Genomic DNA, 22,839 nt, shown 5'->3' with positions numbered 1-22,839 from the left:
GTGTTACAAGTCCCATAGGCTATAATGGAACTTGTAATACGGCAGACGGGATATCCGTCACGTTTGTGATGGAGTATCCCATCCGCCAAGGCCCTATGTCACCTAACTATAATGTCACTTTAATCTTTGTTTTTTCAGTGAACGTCAGAGTTTTTTTAATGAAAGTTATGGTATTTTTCCATCCCTAACTATAACCTCACTTCCTTTCCCAGCAAGTAGAAAATGACCATATTTTGTGCAGTGCAAAATGTTAAATGTTTTACTGGTTGTAGAACTCTGTGCACTTTACCCTTGCTAGCCAGTGCTAAATTGCCTCACCCTATCAGCATGATGAAATTGATGTAACACTAATTAGCATATTTAATTTACCTATAAGTCCCTACTATATGGTGGCAATGGCCTGTAGGTTAAATGTCACAAGTGGACTGCAACACTAATTGTGCCACCCACTGATGTGACAGCGCAAACGTGACTGCAGGCCTACCATCACCGCCTGGCTGTTGCAAATTTAAAATGTTAAGGTAGTAGGCCTTACTGCCCATAAGCTCAGGTGCTTGGTGTTTAAAAGTAGGGCCTGCAAACGTTTAATGTTTAACATGTGATAAAGCGTCAAAACGTGTTATCACTGTAGCAAGCCTGGCTTTTCCATAGGAAAGCTCTTGGTTACATTATTACATTTCACAATGCCTATTTTTGGTTAGGAAACACCTATAAATATCATACAAAGTCTATTTTTAATAGTTATTCAGCATTCAAAGGCTCTTTTCAATAGTTATTCACAATCAAATGTAATAGTAAAATCGATTTTTTAACAACTATCAAGAAAAAGGTACTTTTTGAAAGTTAACTTTTTTGTTCTTAAAGCCTCTGAAAGCCCATTTGTATGAACCCCAACTGTCACTGGCAGCTGAATAGCTTCCTCAATAAGGTATGAAAACCACTCTCAAATCAGGATAAAGGGCTTAAGAGTGGTGTGGGGAGTGTATGTATTCCCCTTGCAGGATGACCAGTTGGGCTGTGCCCTGGAATTTCATTAACTTCTAAGAGGTCTACTCTGTCACAGGAAAGTGTTAAGTGACACCTGGGCAGGGTCCTCCTTTGTTCCCTCAGTCAGGCAGGCACCACCCCGTGGGAGAGATGAGCTGACCCAAGGACTAGTTTAGAGTGACCACAGAGGAGGGGGGGCTCTTTTCCCTTGCCACACCTCTGGGGTGAGCACACAGGCTCTGCACAGGGGAACAGAGGCTTTGCCATCTTGTTTTTTGTCAGAGAGGGGCACTGTGGGATTGTTGTCGGCAGAGTGCGCCCTGCTGCCTTGCGTCTTCTTCCTTGTGTCCATCTGGATCCCGACCTGCTTGTAAGTATCTCAGGGTGTTTATTGATAAATGCTGTTACAATAGGACAATGCCACAATGTTGTGGTGGTAAAGATTCAATGAATGAGTACTGCAAAAAGGGTCTAAACACTTAAGACTGATGAAGCAGAGTCTTGACTAACTCCTACTTTGCACATATATCGAAAGGAGACACCCAAATCATCTCTCCTTTATGACTGACAAGTTTGTAAATGTACAAACAGTTTTTTTTTAACCCGGAACCAACATGACATTAGCTTTGGTGCACTTTACTGAGTGCACGGAAAGGTCAGATTGTTTAAACAAACAGATGTAAGTAACAGATTTCCTAGTGGCTGCACTTTCACCCCCAAATGTTTCTCACATTATGTCTAATTTTTGTGGGTTCAACTTCACGGTCCAAGCAACAGACTTTAAGCTACACAGAAAAGATAACAGACTCATTGTAGTTTGAATACCTCAATTAAGAAATATATTGCACTTTTTTGCACCATTTAATGTTGCTGGTAGACATAAGAGGCAAAGCATAAAATGCATTATTGTAAAGTAATACAGTGGAGCCGTGGAGAGGTCAAAGTGACTCCCCACTAACTATGGAACAACTTATACCAATTTGTAACTTTCCCATTACACTATTGATAACATGGTTACCATACTCGTTGAGACCACCGGATGTCTACACACTGTACCTCCATTCCATTGGATACAACACGGCAGCCGTCCTTGGAAGCAGCAGAAGTCTGGACACTGCTCTTTGTGGCTGAATCGGAGCTCATAGCATTGATTCCTTTGACACTTTTGAGTGGAATTGCACCCTTTGAATTATAAAATTCCATCCCGTGCTAATTACAACTTGTGTACTTCTGCAGTGTTGGCAATGTGCACAACAACAAGCAAACAGAATGAGGTCTCCCATCAACACATCTGTGAAATCTCTCTCCACCCTCAAGAGCATAAAGGGTCTCCCGCCCACCCACCCAAGACACCAAGATAACAGATCAAGAGGCGAAGAGCTTGTTTCTGGCTGCTTTCGTTTATTTGTGGCAGTTTCCAAGAGAGCTGCTCACAGGAATGGGCAGGCGTGTGGGCAGAGATGGATACCTCCTTCAGGTGGAGATAGGGGCGGACGGTGTTTGGGCGCAGGGGGTTCCCTTTATGTTCGTCCATGGTGCAGTGTCTTTGTCGAGTGAGCAGGCAGGAGACAGGAATGCATCGCGAGCGTGGAAAAGGTAAGCAGGCGGGTGGGCAGAGTCGAGAGGAGCTGGCTGGTGGGTCCTTTACAAGTTGTTCAGCTCTAGCAGCGTCTGGTCCAGAGTCTGATGGATGCCAACATTCTCCTCTTTGGCACAGGCCAGGCTCTCTGTGAAAACAAGCAAGCGAGCACAAAGAGAGCGCCCAGGTCAGTATGTTGTGGAGGACAGACACAACATTCCTATATCTGTGCAGGGGTGGGTCGCACCAATGTGGAAGAACCCTACCATTTAATTTCACCTACCTCAACTATGGCAAGGAACACCACCAGGCGAAGAAAATCTGTGATGCCAAGAAGCCCACATGAACCACAATAACACAGTAGCCAAGCTGCGACAGGTGTAGGAACCGACTACCAGGAACAGCATGACAGCGAGCTCACTATAACACCTTTCTACATGCATACCAGGCCTTAACCTGGCTCAGGTCCCAGAAGCAGGTCTGTGGTTAAGAAGGATCCTGGTCACACCGTGGAGAGATGGTGGGACATTGTGTACGTGCTTCTGTGAGTGTGTGCTTTTGGTCGTATGAATCGTGGTGTGGTGTTCTGCAGGATTCCATGGGGTACTTTCAAGAAGTAATGAACACTTGGTGGCTACCACTAAGAAGTGAGATACCACAGTGTATGTCCAACCAGAAGGAAATGTCTAGCACACAGGGGGTCATCACTGCGTCTCAGAGCGTGTGCTGGACGGTGAGCCCACATGGGCCGCCTGAAAGCATGTACAAGGCTGGATGTTTATTCAGATGGTGTCTCCCTAGAAGGATCTCTACTCTTCTTGTTCCATCCTCTTCAGTGCTTCATTTTATTCTTTGAGTGCCCTCCAAGCTACCTGCATCCCTTTTGACCTTGACATGTTCACTACAGCACAGCCGCCCTGCTCATCAGATGTTGGTTCCTTCCCTCACTCTTGTAACATTCAGGGGTGCTGTTAATAACCCCTCCAGGCACTGCCCTACCCCACTGGGCTTTATACACACAGGTTTAGGGAAGATAAACAGTCAGTGGAATGTAAAGACCTGATGGAAAGGCCAACACGTCAGAGATTCGTGGCATCAGCATAGAAGGGGTGTCATTGCAGATGTTTACACCTTCAATAGACATGGGCCCTCATTACAGCCCTGGCGGTCCAAGACCGCCAGGGCTCTTATGACGGAAGCACCGCCAACAGGCTAGCGGTGCTTCCATGGACATAACGACCGCAGCGGTAGGGCCGCGGTCGCACTGCCCCGGCAGTGATAATCCGCCAGGGCAGCGCTGCCCAGGGGATTACAAGTCCCTGACCGTCAGTCTTTTCCTGGCGGTTTGAACCGCCAGGAAAAGGCTGGTGGTATGGGGAGTCGCGGGCCCCCTGACAGGGCCCCGTGCAGCTTAAGCGCGACGGATGAAACTGCACCTGTTGCACGGCCGCAACACCACCGGCGCCATTAGGAGCCGGCTCCCATGTTGCGGCCCAGTGGGGATGTCATTATGGGTACCGCGGGAGTGCGGCCGCACAGCGGTTACAACTTGGCGGGCGGCGGTTGCCGCCTGCCAATGTTGTAATGACCCCCATGGTCTCATTGTCCGTCCAGTGAGCTGCCTTCACACTATCACTGATGGTGTACAGTAGGGGAACTGGCTACATTCCTATAAACTGGTGAAGTTATTGATTCTGGTGATACCTGTGCTCCTATCTTTGGCCCAGATGTACAAAGCCTTTACAACCTCCTTGTGTTGAGCATGGTGATGCAAGAACAACACAAAGGCTTCAATACATATAACAAAGCCACACAAGGGGCGATTTGTGCTGCACAGGAGGTTTTTGTAGAGAAGGGTAGCGCACTGCATTGGCTTGTGCTATGTTACATTACTCTTCAAGCTGGGAGACGTTCCATGGGTGGAGCATGGGCGTTCCCGTGCATCCATCTGACACAATTCCAGATTTACAAAGGTTTGCAAACGTTAATTGCCTCATTCCAGTACACCTCACAGAGGATGGCGTAACCAGGAGAAATGAAAATGTCACTTACCCAGTGTACATCTGTTCGTGGCATCAGTCGCTGAGATTCACATGGTCTGCATAGATCGCCATTCACGGGACCGAGTGACTCCTCCTTCTGTGCTCATTGCGCATGGGCGTCGACTCCATCTTCGATTGTTTTCCCCGCAGAGGGTGAGGTAGGAGTTGTACTATAGTAATAGTGCCCGCGCAATGAAATGTGTAAGTATGTACCTATTAAAGGTTTAAATAATATATATACAAATGTACAAAATTGAAGGTAACTTCTGAACTGCTACAGGCTTCCGGGGAGGTGGGTGGGCCCATGTGAATCTCAGCGACTGATGCCACGAACAGATGTACACTGGGTAAGTGACATTTTCAGTTCGATGGCATCTGTCGCTGTAGATACACATGGTCTGCATAGACTAGTAAGCAGTTATTTTCCCATAAGCGGTGGTTTAGCCTGTAGGAGTAGAAGTTGTCTGAAATAGAGTTCTTAATACAGCTTGACCTACTGCAGCTTGTTGTGCGGATAGCACATCTATACAGTAGTGTTTGGTGAATGTGTGAGGCGTAGACCATGTGGCTGCCTTACATATTTCATGCATTGGGATGTTTCCTAAAAAGGCCATTGAAGCACCTTTTTTCCTTGTTGAATGTGCCCTGGGAGTAATGGGCAGTTGTCTTTTTGCTTTAAGGTAGCAGATTTGGATGCATTTAACAATCCATCTGGCTATACCTTGTTTTGATATTGGGTTACCTGCATGAGGTTTTTGGAATGCAATAAATAGCTGTTTAGTCTTTCTGATGTTCTTTGTTCTGTCAATGTAGTACATTAATGCTCTTTTGACATCTAATGTATGTAGTGCTCTTTCAGCCACAGAATCTGGCTGTGGGAAAAAAACTGGTAGTTCTACCGTTTGATTTAGATGGAATGGTGAAATAACTTTTGGTAAAAATTTTGGATTAGGTCGTAGGACGACCTTATTTTTATGTATTTGTATAAAAGGTTCCTGTGTTGTGAACGCTTGAATTTCACTTACTCTTCTCAGAGATGTAATGGCGATGAGAAAGGCAACTTTCCAGGTTAGGAATTGTATTTCGCAAGAGTGCATGGGTTCGAAAGGTGGGCCCATGAGTCTTGTTAGGACCACGTTTAGGTTCCATGAAGGAACAGGTGGTGTTCTTGGTGGTATAATTCTTTTAAGCCCTTCTATGAATGCTTTAATGACTGGTATCCTATACAAGGAAGTTGAATAGGTAGTTTGCAGGTATGCAGATATTGCTGCAAGGTGTATTTTAATAGAAGAGAAGGCTAGCTTTGCTTTTTGTAAATGGAGCAAGTAATTTACTATATGTTTTGGAGTTGCGTCTAGTGGTTGTATCTGATTATGATGGCAGTAACAAACAAATCTTTTCCACTTACTTGCGTAGCAGTGTCTAGTGGATGGCCTTCTGGCCTGCTTTATGACCTCCATACACTCTTGGCTAAGTTGTAAGTGTCAGAATTCTAGGATTTCAGGAGCCAGATTGCTAGATTCAGCGATGCTGGATCTGGGTGTCTGATCTGTTGGTTGTGTTGCGTTAACAGATCTGGTTTGTTCGGCAGTTTGATGTGGGGTACTACAGAAAGATCTAGCAGTGTTGTGTACCAGGGTTGTCTTGCCCACGTTGGTGCTATTAAAATGAGTTTGAGTTTGTTTTGACTCAATTTGTTTACTAGATAAGGGAGGAGAGGGAGAGGAGGAAAAGCGTAAGCAAATATTCCTGACCAGTTCATCCATAGGGCATTGCCTTGGGATTGCTTGTGTGGGTATCTGGACGCGAAGTTTTGGCATTTTGCGTTCTCTTTTGTTGCAAATAAGTCTATTTGAGGTGTTCCCCAGAGTGTGAAGTAGGTGTTCAGAATTTGTGGGTGGATTTCCCATTCGTGGACTTGCTGGTGATCTTGAGAGAGATTGTCTGCCAGTTGATTCTGGATCCCTGGAATAAACTGTGCTATGAGGCGAATTTGATGGTGGATTGCCCACTTCCATATGTTTTGAGCTAATAAGCTTAACTGCGTTGAATGTGTTCCTCCTTGTTTGTTTAGATAATACATCGTTGTCATGTTGTCTGTTTTGACAAGGATGTACTTGTGGGTTATGATTGGTTGGAAAGCTTTTAGTGCTTGAAAAACTGCTAATAATTCTAGATGATTTATATGCAGTTTTGTTTGATGTATGTTCCATTGTCCTCTTATGTTGTGTTGATTGAGATGTGCTCCCCACCCTGTCATGGAAGCATCTGTTGTTATTACGTACTGTGGCACTGGGTCTTGGAAAGGCCGCCCTTTGTTTAAATTTATACTGTTCCACCATAGAAGCGAGAGGTAAGTTTGGCGGTCTATTAACACCAGATCTAGAAGGTGACCCTGTGCTTGAGACCACTGTGAGGCTAGGCACTGTTGTAAGGGCCTCATGTGCAGTCTTGCGTTTGGGACAATGGCTATGCAGGATGACATCATGCCTAGGAGCTGTAGTATTGCTCTTGCTTGTATTGTTTGATTTGGAGACATGTGTTGAATGACTCTGTTGAAATTGTGAATTCTTTGTGGAGTTGGCGTTGCTACTCCTTTTGTCGTGTCTATTATGGCTCCTAGATATTGCTGTACTTTGCTTGGCTGAATGTTGGATTTTGCAAAGTTGACGGTGAACCCTAGTTTGTAGAGGGTTTGTATGACTTGATTTGTGTGGTTTGAGCATTGTATGAGCGAACTGGTTTTGATTAGCCAGTCGTCTAGATACGGGAATACATGTATTTGCTGCCTTCTGATGTGTGCAGCGACTACTGCTAGGCATTTTGTGAATACCCTTGGAGCGGTTGTTAAACCGAAAGGCAATACTTTGAATTGGTAATGTATTCCTTTGAATACAAACCTTAGATATTTTCTGTGTGATTGATGTATTGGTATATGGAAATATGCGTCTTTGAGGTCTAGGGTTGTCATGTAGTTGTGTTTTTTGAGCAATGGTAACACTTCTTGTAGTGTGACCATGTGAAAGTGGTCTGATTTGATGAATGTGTTTACTACTCTGAGGTCTAGAATTGGTCTCAGTGTTTTGTCCTTTTTTGGTATCAAGAAGTACAGTGAATAAACTCCTGTGTTTATTTGTGTGCTTGGTACTAATTCTATTGCATCTTTTTGCAGTAGTGCTTGAACTTCTATCTCTAGAAGCTGTGAATGGTGTTTTGATAAATTTTGTGATTTTGGTGGTATGTCTGGAGGGAATTGCAGGAATTCTATGCAATAACCATGTTGGATAATTGCTAGGACCCATGTGTCTGTAGTTATTTCTTCCCATGCTTCGTAATATTGACCTATCCTTCCCCCCACTGGTGTTGTGTGGGGGGGGTGAGTGACGTGTGAGTCACTGCTTGTTGGTAGTGGTTTTGGGGCTTTGAAATCTTCCTCTATTCCTAGGGAATTGCCCTCCTCTATACTGGCCCCGAAAGCCTCCCCTGTACTGTCCCTGGTAGGTGGACGGTGCGGACTGTGAGGTACTGGCTTGTGTGGCCTGACCCCGAAACCCTCCTCTAAAAGGTGTTTTGCGGAAGGTGGTATAAGATCCTCTGCTCTGCGGGGAGTAGAGTGCGCCCATGGCCTTGGCAGTGTCAGTGTCCTTTTTGAGCTTTTCTATGGCTGTGTCGACCTCCGGACCGAACAGAAGTTTTTCGTTTACTGGCATGTTAAGTACTGCCTGCTGAATTTCTGGCTTGAATCCAGACGTTCTGAGCCATGCGTGCCTACGGATGGTAACCGACGTATTAATGGTCCTTGCGGCTGTGTCTGCTGCATCCATAGAGGAGCGTATTTGATTGTTGGAGATGTTTTGACCCTCCTCAACAACCTGTTTTGCTCTTTTTTGTAGATCTTTTGGGAGATGTTCAATGAGATGCTGCATCTCATCCCAGTGGGCTCTGTCGTATCGCGCTAGCAGCGCTTGTGAGTTTGCGATGCGCCACTGGTTTGCTGCCTGGACAGCGACCCTCTTCCCGGCTGCATCGAACTTTCTGCTTTCTTTATCTGGGGGAGGTGCATCCCCAGAAGTGTGTGAATTTGCCCGTTTTCTGGCAGCCCCTACCACCACAGAATCTGGTGGCAGCTGAGAGGTGATGAATACAGGGTCCGTAGGAGGCGCCTTATACTTTTTGTCCACTCTAGGCGTTACTGCCCTACTTTTAACTGGCTCCTTGAAGATCTCCTTTGCATGGCGTAGCATGCCTGGGAGCATAGGCAGGCTTTGGTAGGAGCTGTGGGTGGAGGAAAGGGTGTTAAATAAAAAGTCATCCTCTACTTGTTCAGAGTGTAGTTCCACATTATGGAACTGAGCTGCTCTAGCCACCACTTGTGAATAGGCTGTGCTGTCCTCAGGTGGTGATGGCCTAGTTGGGTATGTGTCTGGGCTGTTATCAGACACTGGTGCATCGTACAAGTCCCACGCGTCTTGATCTTGGTCGTCGTGGCTCATGGCGGTGTGAGCTGGCGAATGTGACGGGGTGTAAGTTGGCGAAGCCGGAGTTACAGGTGGAGGCGAGGGAGGAGGTGTTACCGTCTTTGCTGTTTGTTGCTGAGGAGCCTCTCGTGCTCCAAACTGAAGTGTTCTCTTTCTTTTGACAGGTGGAAGGGTACTGATCTTCCCTGTCCCCTGCTGAATAAAGATACGCTTTTGCGTGTGATCCACTTCAGTGGATTGCAGTTCTTGTTCGAATCTGTGTCTTTTCATTTGTGAAGACATAGAATGTTCTTCAGTATAGGAGCCTGAAACTGGGTCTGTTGGTGCTTTTTTCGGCTCCGAAAACCCTGTTGTTTGTTTTTTCGGCTCCGAGGTAACCTTCCTCTTCTTGTGTGCCGAAAAATCTTGGCCACTATGGTCTTCGGCGCCACTGTCTCGGCGTCGATCCGTGTCGACACCGAACTCTCGGTGTCGATGCTTCTCTTTAGCACTCTCTCGGTCCCGAGGAGGCTGCGTGCCGGTGTCTCGACCGGAGTCGGACGATCTCGACACTGAATGGGCCTTTTTCGGTGCCGATTGTTGGTCACCGTGAATTTGGGTTGAGCCATGGCCGGTTGGCAGTGGCGTCCCCTGGGCCTTTTTGCCTTTTTTAATTTCTGATCTCGACGTCTTACTCACAGTTTGTGTATTGTCGAGTTCGTCGGAGTCTGAATCCTGGATGGAAAAGGATTCCTCCTGTTCCTCTTCTGTCTCGAACTGCCGATGCTCCTTTGGCGTGGACGCCATCTGCAGTCTTCTCGCTCGACGGTCGCGCAGAGTTTTTCGGGACCGGAACGCCCGACAGGCCTCACAGGATTCTTCGCTGTGCTCGGGTGACAGGCACAGGTTACAGACCGAGTGTTGGTCCGTATAGGGATATTTGTTGTGGCATTCAGGGCAGAATCGAAACGGGGTCCGTTCCATCGGCGTTCTTCTCCACGCGGTCGGGCCGACTAGGCCCCGACGGTGTGCCGAAATCTACCCCGAAGGGCACCGAAGCGCTTCGATGTTCAATGCGTCGTCGTATGTGGTTATCTCGAACCGGATCGCAACGATACCGTCGAAAATCTTCCGTTTTCAGCTATCTTTCCGTTCCGAAACTCGGAGCGACAGGAACACGTCCGAACCCGATGGCGGAAAGAAAACAATCGAAGATGGAGTCGACGCCCATGCGCAATGAGCACAGAAGGAGGAGTCACTCGGTCCAGTGAATGGCGATCTATGCAGACCATGTGAATCACAGCGACAGATGCCATCGAACACACTTTTTTGTCTTTATTTCCTCTTTCAATGTTTGCTGGATTCTGCATCATGAATCCAATGAGGAGGAAAAGGTATATCCCTTCCCACACAAAAACAATCCAAAGAGGCATATCTCTTCCTGCACAAAAACAATCCTGCCTGTAATGCTTGCAGCCTTGCCGTAGGGTGCAAGGGTGCCTATGTTGGCACTAGGCAGCACACAGTGCCAGCATCTGGAGAGAGCAGACATGCCCCATACCTTTGTAAATATGGAGCATTTCTGCTTTCTCCCTTTCATGCAACGCAACCCAGCAAGTTCTCTTGCTGCATCGCGTTGTGTGAAACAATAGTAAATATGTCCCTAAATATAGAAGTACTCTCATCAGTGTACGTGTTTGTATCCTACATGGCTGGCACCTTGTGTATATGGGCAACTTACAGAGATAAAGTGTAAATGGTTTGTGATCGTAAAGAGTCATGGGTTTAAATAGGATGTCTCCTTGGCATGAGTGCCTCTAAAGAAACAGAGTCTTGGCTCAGGAATCCAACATGTTCTGTAATGATCCTCAGGACTTCATAACCACAAACAGCTTGATAGGAGGACCCTCTGATGAACAATTTGATCTACTAAGGCCCTCTTACCAGAGCACCCACCTCACCTACCACAGCCCTCTGACCAGAACTCCCACCTACCCCGCCTACTCCGGCCTTTGGGCCAGACCACCCACCACACCTACCTTGGCTCTCTGATCAGACCACCCACCCCACCTACCTTGGCTCTTTGATCAGACCACCGACCCCACCTACCATGGCCCTCTGACCAGACCAGCCACCATACGCCTGCAGAAGGAGCAGGGGGTCAGCGATACAGGGATCAGAGATACAGAGGGCAGCTCTCGCCATGGGCCTCATGGAAGGTTAGGTATTGCACCTCTGCACACAAAAAGGGGCCACCCTGTACTCCCCCCCTAGGTTGTGGGTGTTTTGATTCTCAATGGCCAAGCTCAGCTAGGATCTCCCAAAACTCCCAAATGAGAACCCATTTCCTGTTCGACAACAGCCGGAGGGGTCTGTAGGAAGCAGAGACGTCAATGGCAGCCTCCAAGAAAGAAAGAGAGAGTAAAAACAGGACAGAGTTATTTCAAAGATACAGTCACAGTACAGAAAAGAAGAAAGCAGAGTGTGTTTGTAGCTGTTCCAGTCACTGTAGAGTCAAACACAAGATATATTACATGCCACATGTCAGGCTGTGAGATCCAAGGGGCCCGGGAACCAACCCAGCCATGTACCAGGCTTGGCATCCAAGGAAGCTGGAACCAATACCTCATGCCATGCTCAAGCTGGACCTCAGAGGGACCCAGGAACCAACGCCCCACGTGCCAGGCTGTGAGCTGGGCCTCAGAGGGGACCAAGAACCAACGCCTCAAATGCCAGGCTGTGAGCTGGACCTCAGAGGGGATAAAGAACCAACGCCCCACGTGCCAGGCTGCGAGCTGGACCTCAGAGGGGACCAAGAACCAACGCCTCACGTGCCAGGCTGTGAGCTGGACCTCAGAGGGGGCCAGGAACCAAAGCCCCACATCCCAGGCCGTGAGCTGGGCCTGAGAGGGACCAAGAACCAACCCACACATGCAATGCTCATGCTGGACCTCAGAGGGGCCCAGGAACCAACTCACACATGCCAGACTACGAGCTGCTCCGGCTGTGGAGGCTCCGAGTTTGGGGAACACCTCACACATAAGCATAGGGAGTGCGGAGTCAGAAAACTGCATGGAGGGGCACATTTATAATGGATTTGTGACGTCCTTGCTCCATGGATGGGGACGCAAGGGTGACACAAAACCTAAAGGAGATTTACCAAGCCACGCAAGGCCTCCTTGTGTGACCCTGAGTGGCTTGATAAATCTAGGGTAAAGCAAGGCAGCACAAGCCTCTACCTTGTGTTACTGTGCCCTTGGAAGGCGTTCCATGGGTGGAGAGTGGGTGTTCCCACACATCCACCCATCAATTGTGACACATTCCCAGATCTACCAACACTGATAGACCAGCAAATGCTTCGGAATTGCACGGCTCCCCACCACCGGGGAGAAATACCCTTATTTCTCCACATTGTTTGCTCTTTCAAAGCACCCTTAGAAAGTGGAAATGTCTCTGAGGGTTGTTTTTGGGCAGGAAGGTGGCCCTTGCACCATGGCATATGGGTGCCTGCATTGGCACTAAGCAGCCAAAAGTGAGCCAGCGCTAGGAAAGGAGGAATGTGTTGTATAATGACAAATGCGACACATTCCTACCCTTTCCCTTTTACGCAGCGAAGCGAGGTGGCTTGCTGCGTTGCGTGAATTATTTATAAATATTGCCTGGGATTTCGGAGTACCAAGTGTAAGTTTATCTTTGTGAATCTGGACCAATGTGTCTATCATGACCAGTTTATCGTAAGACATGGGCACCTGCGTGAGAATGTCAACCACTCCTGAGTGACTGCCAGCACTGATCAGTCATGTTTCATCTCAACTCTCTGGAGAGTGTCGCTCCAATTTGACGTGACCTTGCAGAGACAGCTCACACACACCACACTCACTCACGGCTTTCGCAAGAGCACACAAGATGGAAGCGAGAACCACAGGTTCTTCCAGGGTGATAGAGCATGAAGCTGAACAAAGAGAAAGTCAATGAGTAACAGACACCAGTGAGAAGATTTAGAGCGAAAAAGGTCTTTATTCAGAACAGCTCATGGATGAACAGTACAGTGAAAGAAATAAAACAGTAAAAGGCAAACTGTGAACTCACAAATGTACAAAGAACAAGAGAGGTTCATGCGCACATTTAAGTGATGGGGGTCGTGAGGGCATTGGGTTCTGCTCAGAATTTGGGGGCCTGTTTCAGGACACCTCCACTTGATGCTAAGAAAGGCCTAAGACTATTTTCCCACTGAGATGAGACCTCTTCCACCTTTTGCCTTTAGGGACCCCACAAAGTGTCAGGCTGATGCCGCCTGGGCATTGATATGGCACAGAAGCAAAGATTACCCCAAAACTGTTAGAAGGCCAAGACGTTTCGCTCAACACAACCAAGAGTCGCCCCCATGGTTATCGCGGGTTCTACAGGTGACAGACCCGCAGGTCCTTCAGTGCCCCACGCTGTAGAGGACGGAAGGATCCTTCGGTTACACTACAGGTTTCCTCCTCATATGAAGCTATACACTTCTTGAGTACGATTGGTGATGGTAAGAAAGTTTATCTGGTGGCGTCTAGCACCCACCCTGGCTTGTGGTCCCCCCCCCAAGCATCAGGTCTAGGGTGGGCGACCTCTCTGCAGGCTGAAATAGAGTCCATCCCAACTAGCAGACCAGGAAGGCTCTGTGAGAGCTCTGGGCCAACCTAGCACCTACCCTGGGAACAAGGACACACTGCAGCTCCAACAGGGAGACGGCAACATGAACAGGGAAGAGGAAACCAGCAAACTAAAAACAGGACCGCCTTCACCCTCCAGCAGACTTCCAAAGGGAGGTGTATGAGAGGAGAAAGGCAGGACGAAGTGGGAGACTGATAGAGAGGTGGGGAGGGGGAGGCATGGGACACAGAGCCAAGGGAGAGGTGGTGGTGGAAGATGGGAGAAGAGAGGCTGTGAGCTAGAAAGAGGGGAGAGGAGCAGATGAAAGAAAGAGAACAGAGAGGGAGAGGCAGGGATACAGGAGATGAGAGCGAGGGAGGGAGACCTCAGAGGGGGCAGGAAGGGAGCTGGAACATCTGTTTCCATTTGCTCTGAAACTGTTTAGTTTTGTTATTTTTGGACCTGAGATCTTGCTACTGGACAGTAAGACTCTCACGGAGTGATATCCTCACATCCCCTCCCACGCTCCCCTCCAGTGTGAGAACCCACTATCACAGGATGGACCGTGCACCACGCAAAGAGTCACACACACTGGTACAACATGTGGGCCATTCACAGTCTAAACCACAACACTTTCATTCCCTCTGCCCTCCTCAAAGCAGAGGGCAGACCTCAGAGCATAAGATGAGATCAGGAGCCAGAGGTGGGGGAAAAAAGAGGAAAGAGAGAGGCATGGAGAGAACAAAACAGCATCCACGAATGGCAGCCACAAAGAAAGCAGAGAAGGCAAGATGGCATCCACAGAGAAGCAAGATGGTGCCCACAGAGATGACAAGATGGCACCCACAGAGAAGGCAAGATGGTGCCCATAGAGAAGACAAGTTGGTGCCCACAGAGAAGACAAGATGGCACCCACAGAGAAGACAAGATGGCGCCCACAGAGAATACAAGATGGCGTCCACAGAGAAGACAAGATGGCGCCCATGGACAGAACAGAATGGTGCCCATGAAAAGGACAAGAATAAGAGATGCAGAAAGAGACAAACAGGGAAGTGAGATTGAGAAGTAGAGCGAGCAGGAGAGACAGGGAGAAAGTGTGGGGGCCCAGGGTGGGCCTTCACAGCGAGGTGATATCATTGAGAGCGTTATCCAGCTCTTCGCTGATAGCTTTGAATTTCATCTTCTGAGCGTAGACCTCATCTGAAGGGAGAGGAGTGCAAGGTGTGCAAAGTGAGGCGAAGAAGGGCAGCGGTGAAGAGGAGGTGAAGAGGAGAACCGGAGAACGAGCAGCAAAGAGAGAAAACATAATGGAGTGAAGTGAGCAAAGAAAAAACATAATATTGTGGAAAAAGGAACAAGAGCAAAAGCAAACCAAGCCCATGCACAACAAAACTGAGAATGTGGGGAAGAGGAGGGTGAGAGTGAGAAGAAACGAGAGAGAGAGAGGGAGCGAGGAGAGACAGGCGCGGAGTGCAGGGGGCGACTCCTGAAGGGACAGGGAGATGGAGGAGAGGCAGGAAGAGATGGGCCAGAAGTGAAGAGGGTGCAAGAAGAGGAAGAGATCAATAGAAGACACTGTTCATAAGAGGGAAGAGCGAGCAAGCGAAATCAAGCGCCTAGAGGAGACATGGTAAAAACAACCACAGGTGGTGAGAGAAGCTAGAGGGGCAAGGGCAGAGGACACAGAGAAGTTAAGAGTTGATGGGCACCAAGTGGGAAGGCCATCAGAGGGAGGGAGGCCAGAACTGAGGAGGAAGAGAGGCACCATTGGTAATGATGAGGACAGAGGTGAGAGTGGATGAAGGAGAGAGAGGACAGTGTGATCAAGGGGCAGAGAGCCTCCTGGGAGAGTGGGACAGAGGTGAGAGTGTGTGAAGGAGGGAGGGGACAGTGTGATCAAGGGGCAGAGAGACTCCTGGGATAGTGGGACAGAGGTGAGAGTGTGTGATGGGGGGGACAGTGTGATCAAGGGGGAGAGAGACTCCTGGGATAGTGGGACAGAGGTGAGAGTGTGTGAAGGAGGGAGGGGACAGTGTGATCAAGGGGCAGAGAGACTCCTGGGATAGTGGGACAGAGGTGAGAGTGTGTGAAGGAGGGAGGGGGCAGTGTGATCAAGGGGCAGAGAGACTCCTGGGATAGTGGGACAGAGGTGAGAGTGTGTGAAGGAGGGAGGGGACAGTGTGATCAAGGGGCAGAGAGACTCCTGGGAAAGTGGGACAGAGGTGAGAGTGTGTGAAGGGGGGGGGGGACAGTGTGATCAAGGGGGAGAGAGACTCATGGGAGAGTGGGACAGAGGTGAGAGTGTGTGAAGGAGGGAGAGGACAGTGTGATCAAGGGGGAGAGGCACTCCTGGGAGAGTGGGACAGAGGTGAGAGTGTGTGAAGGAGAGAGAGGACAGTGTGATCAAGGGGCAGAGAGCCTCCTGGGAGAGTGGGACAGAGGTGAGAGTGTGTGAAGGAGGGAGGGGACAGTGTGATCAAGGGGCAGAGAGACTCCTGGGAGAGTGGGACAGAGGTGAGAGTGTGTGAAGGAGGGAGGGGACAGTGTGATCAAGGGGGAGAGGCACTCCTGGGAGAGTGGGACAGAGGTGAGAGTGTGTGAAGGAGGGAGGGGACAGTGTGATCAAGGGGCAGAGAGCCTCCTGGGAAAGTGGGACAGAGGTGAGAGTGTGTGAAGGGGGGGGGGGACAGTGTGATCAAGGGGGAGAGAGACTCCTAGGAGAGTGGGACAGAGGTGAGAGTGTGTGAAGGGGGGGGCAGTGTGATCAAGGGGGAGAGAGACTCATGGGAGAGTGGGACAGAGGTGAGAGTGTGTGAAGGAGGGAGGGGACAGTGTGATCAAGGGGGAGAGGCACTCCTGGGAGAGTGGGACAGAGGTGAGAGTGTGTGAAGGAGAGAGAGGACAGTTTGATCAAGGGGGAGAGGCACTCCTGGGAGAGTGGGACAGAGGTGAGAGTGTGTGAAGGAGGGAGGGGACAGTGTGATCAAGGGGCAGAGAGACTCCTGGGAGAGTGGGACAGAGGTGAGTGTGTGTGACGGGGGGACAGTGTGATCAAGGGGGAGAGAGACTCCTGGGAGAGTGGGACAGAGGTGAGAGTGTGTGAAGGAGGGAGGGGACAGTGTGATCAAGGGGGAGAGAGACTCATGGGAGAGTGGGACAGAGGTGAGAGAGTGTAAACACAAATGACATGGGATCTATCGTGACATGATCGAAGACCGGACAGTGGCTGTCAGTAGCAGAGCATGCCAGGGCTTGAGCCAAGATGGATAAAAAGGGGTGTTCGATCACTCTTACCTTCTAAATCATCAATGGTTTTTTCCAATTTTGCTACAGATCTTTCTGCAAATTCTGCTCGAGTCTCAGCCTGCGGAGGAAGAAAAATGAGCTCAGGTGAGACCCTGCATGTCCCACTGTAGACCCAAGCCATATGAGGTATTCACCAATTGTAATACCTTTCACCATGGTGCCCACTGTAGTATTAGGGCAGCCTTAGAGCAGGACCCTCAGACTCATATCAGAAAAGCAGAAGGGCAGTGACAAATATCACATGATTTGAAGGCGATCTCACTGTCAGCTCTCATTAGTACAGTGGCACTCTCACTGTCAGCTGTCATTAGTACAGTGGCACTCTCACTGTCAGCTCTCATAGGAACAGTGGCCCTCTCACTGTAAGCTCACACGATCTGAAGGCACTCTCACTGTCAGCTTTTATTGGTACAGTGGCACTCTCAGTGTCAGCTCTCATGATCCAAAGGCACTCTCAGTGTCCGCTCTCATTGGTACAGTGGCACTCTCAGTGTCAGCTCACATGATCCCAAGGCACTCTCATTGTCCGCTCTCATTGGTAAAGTGGCACACTCATTGTAAGCACACACGATCTGAAGGTACTCTCAGTGTCAGCTCTCATGATCCAAAGGCACTCTCAGTGTCCGCTCTCATTGGTACAGTGGCACTCTCAGTGTTAGCTCACATGATCCCAAGGCACTCTCATTGTCCGCTCTCATTGGTAAAGTGGCACACTCATTGTAAGCACACACGATCTGAAGGTACTCTCAGTGTTAGCTCTCATAGGTACAGTAACACTCTCACTGTAAGCTCACACGATCTCAAGGCAGTCTCACTGTCAGCTCTCATAGGTACAGTGGCACTCTCATTGTCAGCTCTCATTAGTACAGTGGCACTCTCAGTTCCGCTCTCATTGGTACAGTGGCACTCTCATTGTAAGCTCACACGATCTGAAGGCACTCTCACTGTCAGCTCTCATAGGTACAGTGGCACTCTCACTGTCAGCTCTTACAGGTACAGTAACACTCTCACTGTAAGCTCACACGATCTCAAGGCACTCTCACTAGCAGCTCTCATAGGTACAGTGGCACTCTCATTGTCAGCTCTCACTGGTAGAGTGGCACTCTCATTGTCAGCTCTCATAGGTGCAGTGGCACTCTCATCGTCAGCTCTCACAGGTACAGTGGCACTCTCATCGTCAGCACTCACAGGTACAGTGGCACTCTCATCGTCAGCTCTCATAGGTACAGTGGCACTCTCATTGTCAGCTCTCACAGGTACAGTGGCACTCTCATCGTCAGCTCACATAGGTACAATGGCACTCTCATTGTCAGCTCACATAGATACAGTGGCACTCTCATTGTCAGGTCTCATAGGTACAGAATTCTCATCCCCAGCTCTCGAAGGCACAATGGCACTCTCATCCTCGGCTCTCACAGGTACAGTGGCACTCTCATCGTCAGCTATCACTGGTAGAATGGCATTCTAATCGTCAGCTCTGATAGGTACAGTGGCACTCTCATCGTCAGCTCTCACAAGTACAGTGGCACTCTCATCGTCAGCTCTCACAGGTACAATGGCACTCTCATCATCAGCTCTCACAGATACAGTGGTACTCTCATCCTCAGCTCTCGAAGGTACAATGGCACTCTCATTGTCAGCTTTCACTGGTAGAGTGGCACTCTCATCGTCAGCTCTCATAGATACACTGGCACTCTCATCGTCAGCTTTCACAGGTACAGTGGCACTCTCATCGTCAGCTCTCACAGGTACAGTGGTACTCTCATCCTCAGCTCTCACAGGTACAGTGGCACTCTCATCGTCAGCTCTCACAGGTACAGTGGCTCTCTCATCGTCAGCTCTCATAGGTACAGTGGCACTCTCATTGTCAGCTCTCACAGGTACAGTGGCACTCTCATCATCAGCTCTCACAGATACAGTGGCACTCTCATCCTCAGCTCTCGAAGGTACAATGGCACTCTCATTGTCAGCTCTCACTGGTAGAGTGGCACTCTCATCGTCAGCTCTCATAGATACACTGGCACTCTCATCGTTAGCTCTCATAGATACACTGGCACTCTCATCGTCAGCTCTCACAGGTACAGTGGCACTCTCATCGTCAGCTCTCACAGGTACAGTGGCACACTCACTGTGTGCGTTGGAGTCCTTGGAGCCCCTTATGTTTGCTCTGTTCTCCTTACCTCCTTTAGTTTGTCTCCCAGAAGTTTGATTTCCTCCTCATACTTGTCTTCCTTAGATGAATACTGGGGAAAAAAGACAAAATGTTATTTCAACAAGTGAGACCTAGAGACTCGCGACACTGCCTACAAATGTGATCAGGACACATCACAGAGGCAAGACAGTGCCCAATGTATAGAGACAGAGGCTTCAAATAATGGAAAGAAAACTAAGGAGGGAGGGAAAGAGTAATTTGATTAAAGAGTGGAGGGGCAAAGAGCGAGAAATGAGTAGAGAGAAGGAGATAATAGTATGAGAATAATAACTGAGACAACCATTGAAACTACAGACAGTGAGACTCAGCTCAGACCAGGACAAGAAGAGAAGCAGAAGGGTAGAGAAGAGAGAGAAGTAGGGCAAGAGGGATGAGCAGGAGAGAAAAGAAAAGCAGGTGAAGAGAGGGAATCAGGACAGGGGACAGAAGGAGGGCAAGAGAGAAGCAGAAAGGAGAATCAAGAAGGAGAAAAGAGGGCCAGGAGAAGAGAGACTCAGGGGACAAGAGCTCTTCTCACGAATAATAGATCAGATTCAGGACTAGAGAGAAGGATGAAAGCCACAAGAAGAAGAAAATAAAGCAAACCTGGAGAGGAAATAGAGGCAGGAAAGGAGTGACAAGCAGGGGAAGAAACAAGCATGAGGTGAGAGGGGGGCAGGAGGAGAGGCAAACAGGACAAAGAGGGAGATGATTATAAGTCCACAGAGGGTGCGAGAGACGATTGGCTCGCCGTAGAGATGCACTCAGAGGTACAGACAGAGGTGAGAGATCATTAGACGCCTATAGAGGGTGCGTGAGACGAATGGCTCACCGTAGAGACACACTCAGAGGTACAGACAGAGGTGAGAGATCATTAGACGCCCACAGAGGGTGCGAGAGACGATTGGCTCACCGTAGAGACACACTCAGAGGTACAGACAGAAGTGAGAGATGATTAGATGCCCACAGAGGGTGCGAGAGACGGAGACACACTCAGAGGTACAGACAGAGGTGAGAGATGATTAGACGCCCACAGAGGGTGCGAGAGACGATTGGCTCACCGTAAAGACACACTCAGAGGTACAGACAGAGGTGAGAGATGATTAGATGACCTCAGAGGGTGGGAGAGACGAATGGCTCGCCTTAGAGACACACTCAGAGGTACAGACAGAAGTGAGAGATGATTAGACGACCTGAGAGGGTGCGAGAGACAAATGGCTCGCCGTATACACACACTCGGAGGTACAGACAGAGGTGAGAGATCATTAGACGCCCGCAGAGGGTGCGAAAGACAAATGGCTCGTCATAGAGACGCACTCAGAGGTACAGACAGAAGTGAGAGACAAGTAGATGACCTCGGAGGGTGCAAGAGATGCCACAGCAGTGAGGTAAGACAGACTCAACACCCACTCCAATGGAGGTGAGGACTGCACACAGTGAGAGCAGCCCTGTGCTACAAACCTGTGCTTTTGTTTGGAAGTGGCGGCAGTACTACATAGGAGGTCTGTTTAGCCTTACCCTGCTCTGACTGGTCATCCTTAGATCCACAGTCCTATGGCTCTCTGTCGTGACACGTACAGGGGAATGGGCATCATTAAAGGTCTGCGCTGGTGCATGTCACAAGAATGACCACAGGTCTCAAATGCTCTGATTGGTCGTCCTTAGGTCCACAGTCCAGGGGCACGGGAGGGCATTAAAGGTTTGCTGAATGTGGCAAGAATGGCCATACGTTTAACGAGCTGTGATTGGTCATCCTTAGGTTCACAGTCCTATGGCTCTCTGTCACGCTGCATACAAGGGGACCTGGGCGTCATTAAAGGTCTGCGCGGATGCATGTGGTAGAATGGCCATGGGCTTACGATACTCTGATTGGTCATCCTTAGATCCAATGGCTCCAAACACAACAGTCTTCAATTCTTTCTTTATGATGGTCAGATAGGGGGGCATCCTTATGTCCACTGACAGGGCACTTCAGATGGTGTGCGTCTGAACCAAGGACCAACCTGCCCAGAGGCACCTTTACTCCATAGACTGTGGGGCGAAGACAGTGACATATTGTTAAACCCATTGGTGCTCACTGATGTAGATACTTAGGGTCATATTTACGAGCCCCATGCACCACAGTTGTGTCACTTTTTGTGACGGAATGGTGGCGCAAACCTTTAAATTATATCTATAAGGCCAAGCAAGCCACTTTGCGTGGCTTTGACTGGCCTCACAGATATGGAGTAAGGCAATGCCGTGTAGATTGCTGCGTTGCCTTACTTTGCGCAAGAGAGGCATTCCACTGGTGTCGGGTGGGTTTTCCCATGCAACACTCATGGTGTTTGACGCATTCCAGCTGCAATGCCACCCTTGGGAACCACTCATTGGTGCCACTCCAACAGAGATCCAAACCTCCACTAGAGTGATGCAAGTCATTGACTCCCTCCTGTGATCTGAGTGATGACTAATCAAACCTGTTACACCTGTGGGCAGTCCTCAGATCCAGGAGATCAGAAAACCCTTCCAACCCCCTGTCTAAACCCTTGTTAGTGCCTCCTCACCTTACTAGGCTTCAGAAGCAGAAAACACAGCAATTTGGCTGAGTGAGAGAGTTGTCTATAATTATACTTATACCATCTGTGAATATCAGAAGTGCTGCCTGTTTCTGTGATTGAGGGAAATTGAGTTGGTTACCATTTGTGCATCTAAAAAGACCTGGTTCATGGATTTTGGAATCAAGGTCTTTGACATGACTGGTGGACTTTCCCACCTTGCCAGACAAGCTATAGGAGTCTGGATCCACCAACATCCTAATTGTGGGAAGTTTTTTCGTGTAAATGCACCTCCTAACACTGTGGCGAGCTAGTGGTGTAAGTGCATTTCCTGTTTTATAACACGGTCAGATTGTGATCTTAGTAGGCCTCCTACCTTCTAACACTGTGGCGAGCTTGTGGTGCGAGTACACTTCCTGCCTTATAACACAGTTGGATTGTGATCTAAGTGCACCCCCTACCTTCTAACACTGTGGCGGGCTTGTGGTGTGAGTACTCTTCCTTCCTTATACCACGGTTGGATTGTGATCTGAGTGCACCTCCTACCTTCTAACACTGTAGCAGGCTTGTGGTGTGAGTGCACTTCCTGCCTTATAACACAGTTGGATTGTGATCTGAGTGCATCTCCTACCTTTTAACACTGTGGCAGGCTTGTGGTGTAAGTGCTCTTCCAGATCATAACAAGGTCGGATTGTGATGTAAGCATGCCTCCAAACACTGTGGCAGGCTTGTGGTGTAAGTAAACTTCCTGACTTATAACACCGTCGGATTGTGATCCAAGTGCGTCTCTTATCCTGTATCTCTGTGAATGGTTTGTGCTCTGAGTTACACACCATCTTACCATGGTGGGATAGTGCTCTGAGTGACAACCTACTTTACAACACTGTGTGGGACTGTGCGCAGGTGCGCCTCCTATCTAATAGCAGTATGGTGGCATTGTGGTCCAAGTGTACCTCCTATCATGTAATTCTGGACTTGGATTATGCCCTAATTGAAACACCTACATTATCTCACTATGATGTCTTGTGGTTTAAGTGCATTTCCTACCTTACATCAGTGTGAAGCAATTGTGGTCTAAAATGGTGTCCTAGCTTGTAAATTGGTGATA

The 22,839-nt window shown here is 48.8% G+C and overlaps 1 protein-coding gene across 8 annotated transcripts in view; it reads right to left on the bottom strand.

Moving 5' to 3' along the window:
- Window positions 1-2,368: 2,368 nt before the first annotated feature.
- Window positions 2,369-22,839, bottom strand: part of TPM2 (tropomyosin 2) — a 147,094-nt gene continuing 126,623 nt past the window's right edge. For 2 of the 8 annotated variants that reach the window (XM_069205716.1, XM_069205720.1), the window contains 3 exons: window positions 19,184-19,246; window positions 16,992-17,061; window positions 2,369-2,714 (listed from right to left, as the gene is read on the bottom strand). In XM_069205716.1, coding sequence (XP_069061817.1) covers window positions 2,632-2,714; window positions 16,992-17,061; window positions 19,184-19,246 — 216 coding nt within the window. In that variant the 3' untranslated portion in view covers window positions 2,369-2,631. Of the gene's footprint in view, window positions 2,715-13,062; window positions 14,898-16,991; window positions 17,062-19,183; window positions 19,247-22,839 lie in introns of those variants that run through there. The other 6 variants (XM_069205718.1, XM_069205722.1, XM_069205719.1 and 3 more) reach the window with 4 other exon arrangements.

The sequence above is a fragment of the Pleurodeles waltl genome, chromosome 1_2 (genome assembly GCF_031143425.1).
Source record: "Pleurodeles waltl isolate 20211129_DDA chromosome 1_2, aPleWal1.hap1.20221129, whole genome shotgun sequence".
In the NCBI taxonomy this organism is placed as follows: domain Eukaryota; kingdom Metazoa; phylum Chordata; class Amphibia; order Caudata; family Salamandridae; genus Pleurodeles; species Pleurodeles waltl.
The sequence above is the reverse complement of the archived record's forward strand: the minus strand, read 5'-3'. Positions and strand labels throughout refer to the sequence as shown.